The 11,734-nt window shown below is 34.6% G+C and overlaps 1 protein-coding gene across 2 annotated transcripts; it reads left to right on the top strand.

Moving 5' to 3' along the window:
• The first annotated feature begins 1,563 nt into the window (after positions 1–1,563).
• On the top strand, positions 1,564–6,990 carry LOC136800719 (transcription factor GATA-3-like). 2 transcript variants are annotated; one of them, XM_067057375.1, is made up of 5 exons: positions 1,564–1,657; positions 2,811–3,553; positions 5,176–5,324; positions 5,535–5,660; positions 6,195–6,990. In XM_067057375.1, the coding sequence occupies exons 2-5, from the start codon at positions 2,887–2,889 to the stop codon at positions 6,426–6,428; spliced, it is 1,176 nt and encodes a 391-aa protein (XP_066913476.1). In that variant the 5' UTR covers positions 1,564–1,657; positions 2,811–2,886; the 3' UTR covers positions 6,429–6,990. The 2 variants fall into 2 exon arrangements, with proteins under 2 accessions (XP_066913476.1, XP_066913475.1); XM_067057374.1 differs by having other exon boundaries at positions 5,176–5,333; positions 6,195–6,515.
• The last annotated feature ends 4,744 nt before the right edge of the window (positions 6,991–11,734 follow it).

Genomic DNA, 11,734 nt, shown 5'->3' with positions numbered 1-11,734 from the left:
ACATCTCCATAACATTGACTGATTTTTATCTCCGCTATACTTGTCATTTTTGATTAAACTTTCAGATTATAAAATGAGTAGACCCATCCTTCAAAATTTTTATTTGAAAGCTTTCATCATACGTCAAGGCGTCAATGCTTATGAACTAAAAGCGTTTAATTACTCTGCTTATTACTCACTTAAATTTTTCATAAAAACACAAAACAATAGAGACAAAAGTATAAATTTTCAAGAAAAGTCAGAATTTCAATCTATATTAATTTTTTGAAATTTAGATGATTTTGTTACACAAAAAATTAGTTTTTTTGAATCGAGTATTAAAATATTATCTTAGACTAATCATATGTTTAGCACTTAAAACCATGAACAAATAATTCATTCTCGAATACTGCCGATTTAGAAAGAAAGCCTATGATTTATTGCTCTAAGTCTATCACTCTTTTTTCTTTTAGAAAAAAATTCTTTTCAACGATTTTATTACTTTTCCACCCGTCAAAAACCTGCTTTATTAAATCAAAGATTGGGGTTGTTTTAGAGTATGACCCGTAGTCATTGTCAAAAGAAAAATGGAAAGTACTTAAAAGTACCTGAAATATTCCTTTCATTAACCTCAGCCCTAAATCCCTAACTTAACTAAAAGGAAATTACCTTTGCCCACTAGAATGGGACACGAAACCCCTTATCAGTATAAGTATTCAGGAAAATAGAAATTGGGACAAAACACTTCCATGATAAAGTCATAATCTGTAGAAATTCAAACTGATACGGATATTTTGCACTCTAAAGTTTAACCCTTACTTCTTTTGACGAAAATTCCCCCCTCGTTATCTATGATAACGGTTAGTTGTGGGGTCGAAAAGATTTAGATATTTTTGAAAGGCCTGTTTCTATAAGAGGGTAGTTAGTATTAGTGGGATTATTAGATTTGATTCCCTCAGAATGTTGTGTTTAAAGATCTCTTTAAGAAAAACAAGTGTTCTAAATCACCCCCTTCAAGTGGTTTAAGATGAGATAACGCCTTGACTTTATTTTACTCACTGAACAAAAGAACATGTTCTTTCTATTGTTCCCTAAACCCCAGGACGACATTTTAATAAGTACTTAATGTGGGTCATGAACTGAAAAAGAAAATGAGGAAAAACAACATTTTCATTTTTCCTAATGTCTCTATGCTTACATTTTTAAAGCCTTTAAACACTTATACCTTGCACTTTATTTAATAGAAAAAGAGTCCCTTTTTATTGCATATTGAATTTTTGATAAATATAGGAGTTGTTTTATGAAAAAAAACGTATCCAACTTTTCTTCATTTTCTTTTGCTCCCTTTGTTCGATAAGTATCTTTTCAAAAGATCTTAATCATAAAAATCCCTAAAAGGAAGAAGACAGGGGAACAGTGAATTGTCTTTAGAATTTCTTTTTTCCATTTTGTGTGCAATGAAATTAACCGGACTTTAAATGCAATGAAAAAGAATTCAGCAAAAAATATTGTTTTGAATGAATTGTTTGTTTTAGCGCACTTATTGGGAACCTATTGAGATTTGCTGTGCTTACTCATCAACTGTTTGGGTATTTGTGGAGACATATCTCACCAACACGTTCATAGTCTCTCGACAGGAACGAGCACAGGAAGAAATCGACCCTTAAAGTTGTGCAAGGTATTAAATTTTTTATTTTAGCTACACTGTGCTTCGCTGTAAGCGTTTGGCCTACCTTTTAATCATGGCATATTAAAAAAGCGTTAACAAAACTCAAGCTTTTCTTTATTCTTCTTTTATAAGTTTCCTTTTTTCGGCTTAATTTGTTTTGATTTTGCCCAAGTCTTCGAAGGTAACATATGTTACACATTTCTTTATTATTCTTTCAATTTTTCTTTTTATTATTTTCTGTTATTTTTTTGTGTTTCGTTCGTTTAAGTACCACAGTTTCCTTTTAAAGTTCCTTAAGCTAGTGATCATGTACAAAAGCTAAACTATTTCTTAGACTAATTAATTCTACAGCCATCTGATTGGTTTAGAAGTTCGATTCGTCTCGCCTTTAGTAAAGGCTTGTGGCGCCAACTGAACCATCGTAATTACAATTCTTGACATATGTATTATTCGTGCAATTCTATTGAATGAGAAAAGAAAAGAGCTCAACTAAAATGATGGAGCGAATAGAGATTGTGATTGAAGAGCTTCTGGAAAAAAAAGTCATCTTTTAAAACTCACCGATTGTTTGTTTAAAGAAAATTTAGTCAGTCTAGGTCGTTACATTTTGGAAGTGGTCTTTTTGTAATGAGAGCGCTCGCTTCACATAGGTTGAGATAGATCATGATTGGTATAAGCGAAACAATTAAAACCGATGATTGTTCTACTATTAAATCACATGACGTTTTAAACACAATAGTTTTGTCATAAATGCATATCTATTGTTTAGAGATGCCAGTAAAAGAAAAGAGGACATTCTTTTCTCTCTCCATCTATTCTTTAGCCCGAACTAAATATTCCTTCATATCAACGCGCGTATCTTCGTTAAGCTGTTAGTTTCGCGAAATAAGTCGGTCGTTTGGATGCATTTCCGTTCTTTGATCCTGCAGTGTATACTCGGGATGCCTGGCTACTGATAACATGTCAAATCTTTCTTAGTCTGGGGTGCTCCAAACCAAAATAGTGTATATGTCAGTGGATTTCTCGATAGCGTTCATTTTTTCAATAAATAGATCTTGTTTGATTGTTTTTGATCGTGATGATGGACAAAAGATCTTTAATAACTTTTTTTTATCTTCAATCTTATATCAGCTTTACTTTTTATAATGAATGTTTCTTTTAGAGATTGGCATCAAGAACAGATATTTTATCAACTCTAACACACACAGACAGAGATAGCGAAAAAAAAGTTATAAAACATGGAGAATACAGATCACAGTCGATGGTTTCATCCTTCAATGTATTTATATCAAGACAGTAGTGCAGCATTGGCCGCCAACACAAACCCAAGTGCTTTATCACAACCGTACGGCAATGATGGAAGTGCCGGTGAACATTATTATAACCATACACCGGTCAACCCTGGGAGCGGTGGCGGACACACAAACGATATATCACGTCCTTTGAATGGTCACTCATCTTTCTTATGTCATCCCGTTTCACCACACTCGCCTCCTACAAATACCTCTGAAAATATCGGCAGTTGTTCGTCACGGCTTTATCTACCGCCTAACTCTTGTCGAAGTGCACAGGGTGTTCATTCCAATACTTCATACAACCAATCGTCCATGTGGTCGCATATGACTTCAGTCGGATCACTCAGTCTACCGCAATTTTCATCCGCCCACAACCACAGTTCACACAACACTAAAGAATCACCAATAACTTCAGCCCTGGATAACTCACCGATCTATAACGCAGATGACCCGAAATTGAAATTACAGAACAGTTTACAGAACTATCCATCATTTCCACCTCATTTATACCCACAGTACGGTGGCAGTGAATATTCGAGTGTTGGAGCGACCGCTTTTGATATGTTGACCGGTTTCCCGAAATGTCGACCCATTAGCCGATCAAATTCTGGTAAGTCTTGTTAAATTGAATAAAAGTTTTTGTTTTTATATGGTGTCTGAATAAACTTTACATGTTTCACTTAAACCCTACAAATTGAGATTTTAACAATAGTGAGCATTAGTATCGTCTAAATTTACACTGGAATTAATGGCATCTTAACGGGTGCCTTTTACGCGGGAGTTTTGTTTGCAACAACTAAAAAAGGATTAGATGAGAAAATGAAAATCGTGAGGAATGTTTCAGAAACTTCAGATTGAATTTGTGTACCTTTTGTTTTATAAATTAGCACTCATCAACAGTTTTAATTGTTCCAACTAAAAGCTCAAGAAATGTGATTAAGCCAATTACACTTACTGAACATCATTTAACATCTTGAGAGAAAAGGACACCGCTAATAACTATCACAATCTTATTCTTTAATTCCTTCCGTTAAAATCGTTTTCCGTTAAAATTCTCCCTCCTTTCAAGACAATTGATGACAAGATGTTGGTTTGGGGTCATTATATCCTAACTAGCCCTCATCTGAATGCGGTTGCGATGATAAACAAAAAACCGACGATTGTAACTGCCTAATCTTCATTAATCTTTATTATAGTATACTGATTATACCGTAAGCTCTTTCAGGTGGACTTGCTGAAAAGCAAATCCCGTTATTTCCGGACAGTTTCGGCCATCAGTATTTGAAATTCACGGAAATTTCACTACTGCCCTTCTTTAAGAGAGAACATTTTTACTGAATTAATTGGCCGGTAGGAGAATCCCAGCTATGACTAATTTCCACTATACAACCTTCTCTGCTGGAAATTTATTTACTCCAATATTTCTCTTTGCATCCCTGAGGAGCTCTTTGAAGACTCTTTTTCAATCAATTTTTTCAAGCCTTTTTTTGTATCGATACTAACTAATAGGTTTTTAAGTTTTACTCTATTTTTGAAATACTTTTCTATAGCTTTATTTTTCCCAAGAAATGAAAGTATTTTTTGCTTGCTAATCGATAGATAAACTTTTCAATGTCCCATGAAAGGAATTTCAATATTTTGAAAATAGGGTATTTATTTCTTTTCTAAAAGTGTGAAATTCCTCAAATAATATCAGATTTTAAAGATTTCTTAAGTAAAACAACAAATTGGTCATAATCTTTGGGGTGCAATGACTTATTCTCCCTGTGAATCCCCATTTTACAAAATAAGAAAAAGAAAACTTTCAATAATATCAATATACATCCAAAATCCATGATTATTCAAGAACATGATGATTAAAGTTATCCCAAACTTTTGAGGGGGCCTTTGAGTTAATTTTTTTACACTGTCAAGGCTTACAATAATATTACGCATAACTAACTCCGTCCTATATTAGGTTAAATCTATGATAGGAAATGATAAATTTTATCATTGACTAAAGAGGAATATCATTTCCTGTATAATACAAGCAAAGTTACTTCTCACCGTTAGTCGTTCGAGGTGTCACTTTTATCATTACACAATTTTTCCTTACAATTAAAGGCTGAAGTTATTGGTTAGCATCATTTATCTTTATACAATCTTTTTCTGCGGATATATTCTTGACTTTCATCTGTAAGAAGAACCGTGTGTCTTACTGACTCTTAATCTTTATTTTTGTGACTTTTTCAGCGGAAGGTCGGGAATGTATGAATTGCGGCGCTACGACGACGCCATTATGGAGGAGAGACACACGTGGTCATTATCTGTGCAACGCATGTGGTCTTTATCACAAAATGAACGGCGCTAATCGACCTCTCATCAAACCCAAGCGAAGATTGGTAAGTAAAGTAGGTGCATTTTGTTTTTAGGCTCTTTTTTTATTCACTTGATTTATTGCGTTTGTTCTGGTTCACTTGAACGTGGATGTGAAATAAACATTTTATAAGAATTTAGGAATTATCGGTTTCGAATTCAAGAGATGACTGCTACTTTAATTCTAATCTATTTTTCTGAATTTCACGAAATTTCTTTTATTTTCCTTCGTTCAGTCACAAGCACGGCGGACGGGAATTATTTGTTCGAATTGTAAAACATCACAAACGACACTATGGAGGAGAAATGGAAACGGAGAGCCAGTCTGTAATGCATGCGGTTTATACTATAAGTTACACAAGGTATAAAATTTTAAAGATTTTATCGCATTTTTTTGTCTGTTACAAAGAGAAAAACCTTCAAAAATCGACTTTGACCAATAAAAGGGGTTTTTAGTTTTGCTACAATGAAGAAATACTTTAAATTGAAAAAATAACATTCCGAGATATTTAATTATGATAAGCAAGAGTTTTTGTTTGACTTTTATGACGTTGGGTTTTCCTCCTGTACGCGCCATTTTAATTTTTCGGCGCGCCTTTTTGTAATGCCATATGTCAGTTATATAGCAGATAAGAACATGTCCTTTCCTCGTCTATTTTTGTTTCCATGAAAATGTAAAAAAAATTTAAATTATACATTATAACCCATCAAAAGTCTGTGAGTTTGGAACCAAAATTTTGATGGAATTTTTTCCCCTCTCCCAAGAATCACCCTTAAAATTTATTTAATGACGTCATCCTCCAGTTACTAATGGCGACATTGATTGTTATCTGTCTCCAGACCTCTTACAATCCAACTTTTTTCTCGACATTTTCTTGATTTAATCACCTTTTTAGATCAACCGTCCTTTAACGATGAAAAAAGATGGCATCCAAACACGTAACAGAAAATCCTCCGGCAAAATGAAAAAGTCAAAGAAAGAAAATTCAATTTATTCAGACGCCGCCGTTCACCACCATCAGTTATCGTACGCGGGCGGTATACACCCTCAAACAATGCTCCCCGATAGTTTATATTCCACCACCCCTGGTAATCACATGAACAATACAGAAATTCGAACTGTCTGTTAATTAACATTGATATTTTTTAATTTTCTTCAATTAGCGAAAAATGTTTGATTTATTTAAAGATTTATATATCCTTTACAGAAAGTATTATATGGGGAATGGGGGATCGGGCTGGGAGGGCTATAATATTTTAACATAAGTTTACAGAGTTTAACTGAGGACTGATTATCAGTGACAAATTATTATCAGGAGAAAGAAAACTTTCAAAGAGTTAATCAAATATTGGATAATTATTTAAGGAATTCGTTTTTTTTTTACAATGAAATTCTTAAATTTGGTGAATCAGGGCAAGAAATTAAAACTGGGCTCAAGAATTTTTTGGAGATATTATCTTCATCACCATATCTGTTTGAAACCAGATTCTTCCAAAAGTTCTTGATGCATCCAATATAGAAATATTATACTGGTAATAAAAAGATGATGTAAATTTTTTGGAACTAATGAAATTTTTTTACAATGTTTTATTTTGTAGATAACATTTAGCTTATTATTAATGAATGCTGATGGCCCATGTACAAAATACCTATTTATTTTTAATAGAGTTCTCTTTTGAAGTTTCAATTGATTTTGTTTTTGTGCTTTTTCTTTTGATTTCCCACGTTTTCGATACCATTTTCTCATCCCTCAAAAAAATTCGTTGTTGAAACAAAAATTTTCTCTAAAAGTCCAAAACCAGTGATCTTTCAGTTGCACGGATGATTAGCCTGTATGATAGAAACCAATCTTTTTTAAAGTGGGGCGGGAAAAAATGGACTAGGTTCTGGTACCCTGAAATTGACCAAGTGAAAGTTTATCGAGCTTATGCTCATTGACGTTTTGAAAAAAATTCTTTAGTTTTAAAACTTGAGTGCTTTTCCGCTAGTCGCTAATATGCCATTTGGGAATCTATTGCTATTTCTATCCATTTATTTGCATAAGCCTAGGAATCCCTTGAGTGGAAAACCCTTGAGTAGTAGTGGGTACCTGAATACCGTTAGCATCACAGTTTAGCTTTTTTCCTTTCCTTTCTCTAGAAACTCCCAAGTTTTGTGAGCACAGTGCGAGTGAATTTTATCACGTATGTCTCTCAGTGTAGCTAATGTTTAGAAACAAAGATGGAGAGCATCATACCTAGTTAATGTACGTGTGTTTTTCTGCGACGGAGGAGACAGTAAGGTTCCTCCAATTGACTAGATCCTGACCAGTTGAGGACGACGGTAAATCAGCACCTTTTACGGTCCTCGATATTGTATAAATAACGGTCGGGGATGTGGAGGTTACTTATAAGAAACATTTTTTATAAGAATATCGATCTTCCCAGATGATAATAGCTTAATTATGCTATCAATATAGCAATATAATATACTATACGAGATTTTACATTGAACCCCATCCAAATATAATAAGAAAGCGTTCCAAACTCTAAAAACACAACGAACTCTGCCCAACTTAAACCCAGTCCCTTGAAATCCGCTTTTTTATGATTCTGATAGCGCTCACGAAAACATTGTACCCAAACATCTCTGGTGTACGAGATCGAAACTCTGCAAATTTTCTTCACTAAGCTAACTTGCACGCGCGGACACACTTATTAGGCGCGCGGGAATTTGGACTTTGCTCGATTATTCAAAGATAATTAGTAGTTGGTCTCGTCAAAATCTTGAGATCTAACCGAGACATAACATGGTAGAAAATGGAGGTCTAAAAAATGGAGACTTGAAAGCTGTCCTTGTGAGCTGAAAGCGAAACAAGAAATTCAACGAAATTCAAGTAATTACAAAAGGTATAGGTAAGCAATGATAGAAAGGTCCATCGTTATCAATGGTTTAAAATTTCAAGGTTCTATTTTTTGGGCTTTTCACTTCTGTTTTACCAGACATATAGCCAGAGACGTGAGAGCATAGCACACATAATAGCACTAGCAGACGTGAGACGCCAGACGGTGGCAATCAAATGAAAATCGCGATTGAATGAACCAATTCCATTGATGAGATTCGATTATGTTCGATTAGTTTGATTACGATGATATTTTATTAACAACATCAGTAATTTGTGGTGACAAAGTGCTCTATTATCAGTTCCAGACGGCCGCGCTAGCTCGATAGGATCAATCAACGGAACGGCTCGATGATGGATCGATATGTGATCGATGAATTACTTAACGATCCGGATAGGAGATCGATGGAAGATTCAGCCATTAAAAAATCTTGAGTATCGATCCTTCGTTGATCCATATATCGAGCTAGTATTTCATTCAATTGAGTATACCGATTCGTCACCGATCGTTTAGGGGTTAGTCACAAATCGATTTTAAGTTAGAAGAACGTCAATTGACGTATATGGGTGGGTTAAAGGTTGTTGACGTTTTTTAGAACATCGATTTTTCATTCCATGCCAAATATTACTTCTCGCCATGTTTAGTGTTTGATCGCTTCGTTTGTTTTGAGAACCAAAACAAACGGCCCGATGTTTATGTCTTTTCTTTGTTTGACGGCCCGAACGGCCCTTGAATTTTTGCAGATGGCCGTTCTTTCTGTCGCTACATACTACGGAGATAATTAATTACGGGAATTTTGTGAACAAGTTTAGAAATCATCTCCATTTCTTTTTTTTTTCAAATATAAACTTTGCGAGCCGTAGTGAAAATCAAGATGGCTGACGAAACAGCAATTGGCAATGAAGGCAGTTTTTATCGATTTTCGGGGATATCAAGGTGTTTGACGTTTTTGGGTGTGGGTGGGTGGGTCAGCTTTTAAAACGTCAATTGACGTTCTTCTAACCTAGATTCGATTTGTGACTGACCCCTTAGGCTGATGGAAATTAATGATATGTTTACCGTAATGACGATTTTCAGAATTCGATGCGGTCAAGTTTTCATTATTCATTATTCATTATTTTCCCATAAACATTTACACGGTAAAGACTACTAGAGGGCCGTTCGGGTTGTTAACAATCTAAAAAAGCCACGGGCCGTTTGTTTTGATATCAACTTCGAAAATTTTTGTTCTCTGCTCAAGTGGGAGGAAAAATAATGACAACTTTTCGAGAAAATAATGACAACTTGATGCGGCAGGTTTTTGAACACGCGGGCGGCTTAAGGTAAACATAACATTAAATTCCATCAGCCTTAATTGATTCGTCATCGATCGTTAATCAATTTGTTATCAATCGTTAATCAATTTGTTACCGTAGGACAGGGTGAATCGGATAGAATTGGAAGGTTTTGGGCAAATTGCCTCTTCCCAACGAGACCTACCACCTAATTATACCGCAGAACTTGACGAGTGGGGTCTAATTCATGAGTTTAGAAAATTTCTTTTTCAAAAGTTTCTTCTACGAGGAGCAATCTTCAATCGAATACAAGAAAATCGAGTCACTCGTTTCGGGGTGAAGTGGATAGAATTTGACGGGGCGCCATTCGGAACAAAAAGAACGTCGGCGGATCCGTAAACCAATAAATAAAAAAGTATTTGCCTAATTACAAAAAACAAAAAGTTTGATACTTCATTAGTGAAATATTCAATAAATTCCTAGTTTCAATTTTCAGTGGGCATTCTTCTAGGGCTTCGTTTATCGCGCAATTTTGGCGTCACACAAACTTTCTCGGCCGCTCGTAATAATTATGCATTGCCAAATTTGGTTCTCCATTGTCAAGTCAGGATCGATGGTGACGTCACCTAAGCATAAAAAAGAAAGGATTTTGTTTTATATTATGCATATATTAATTTGCAAGATATTCTATTCGCCGCGCGAGCGCACTGTTCCTAGACTAGTCAGAATACGTTATTTTACTCGCGGGATTGATGGTAACTTTTCATCTTTGTTATTTTTAAAATGAAGCATAACCGAAAATAAATGAAACTTCAGAAAGTTGGGTATTTCCAGTGAGTAAACGATTCTGACAATTAAAAAAATTGATGATGATGATTTTTTTTCAGTCAGGCAAATGTCTCGTATTTGGGGTTCTAGTCTGACCTCCTACGCGAGATTGAAGCGTTTGGGTAAATGAGACAAAACTCCAAAAAAGCTGGTGTTTTGAAGCGCTTCCTTGCGATCGAAATATCGCTGTTTGTGATGCACTGATAAAGGTTATGAAAAACAAAAATTCTATGTTTACAAACACTCCTTCTCCAAGTTGAACGATAAACTATTGCAAGAATTCTCAAAACAAATTTAAAACATCTAACAAGATGGCTATAATGTCAAAATGTCAATAATGTAATTAAAAAGTGTGAGTTGTAAAAGTCTGAATGTAATTACCTTTTATTGTCATTTATAATGTTTGACATATTGCAAAAAAAATTATGTTTCGTATAGGAAGCAATTATTGTTAATTATTTGGTTCAACTGGTTTACTGTATCAAATTTCCCAGTTTAGTTGACACTTTGGTATTTTCGTTGCGTCACAGCAAAAGGTTGTTTTTATTTTAGTTTGTATCTTTGAAAGACCACGTCAGATTTAGGCAGGGCTGTCGGATTTAAGACCACTCACGGTATGGTTCATCCTATAAAAGGAAGTTCATTCTACGGTGGCCTATCTTGAAGTGAAGGTGGTTGAACAAAATGTTTTTGGCATATTGTTCTTCAAAAAATTAAAAACATAACAGGCTGTTTCACGCCAGAGACGATCAACTTCAACATCTGATGATCGTCTCTAGCGTGAAACAGTCTGTTATGGTTTTAATTTTTTGAAGAAAAATAAGTTTTGATATTTTATTAGATTGATTGCAATTTAAATTAGCCACAAGGACGAGAGCAATTTCAGTCAGGACCTCTTTGGTCTTTTTTAACATTAGTTCGGATAGAATAAAAACATACCTGATCAACACAACTAAACCTTCTGTCTTGCGTTTACTCTTTCCTTCCCAACAACTTTCGTTTTGCTTATGTAGGTTTTAAAATCCACAAGTAATGATCCTCTTATAGCTTTATCTGAATAAATCTGGTTGAAAACCTTCTGTCAGGTTTCATTCCGTACGTTTTTTATCCATGTGGTGAACCGGTTTCCCTGATTTCCCAATAATTAAAAATAATTAAAAATTGGAACTTTCCCGTGGGCGCGATTGGGCTTACTGCCATCGCAAAATATTTTTCGTGAAAATTTACCGTATTCTCTACGCTAAATCTAGATAGGAAAAAAATATTAAATTTGATTCTTTTTTTTGTTCGTATTTCTAAATTTCAAGCTACAAAGAACTATCTACAAATTGTTTTCTTTAACTGGCGTTGAATCGACATTGACATATTTAATGATGTCATAATATCAATGCAGTGCATATTTTGTCAGCGCCGTGCATATTTTGTCAACATCCTTTTCATTGGATAAGTAC

This window comes from Clytia hemisphaerica, unplaced genomic scaffold (assembly GCF_902728285.1).
Source record: "Clytia hemisphaerica strain Z4C2 unplaced genomic scaffold, Clytia hemisphaerica genome assembly, whole genome shotgun sequence".
NCBI lineage: Eukaryota > Metazoa > Cnidaria > Hydrozoa > Leptothecata > Clytiidae > Clytia > Clytia hemisphaerica.
The sequence above is the reverse complement of the archived record's forward strand: the minus strand, read 5'-3'. Positions and strand labels throughout refer to the sequence as shown.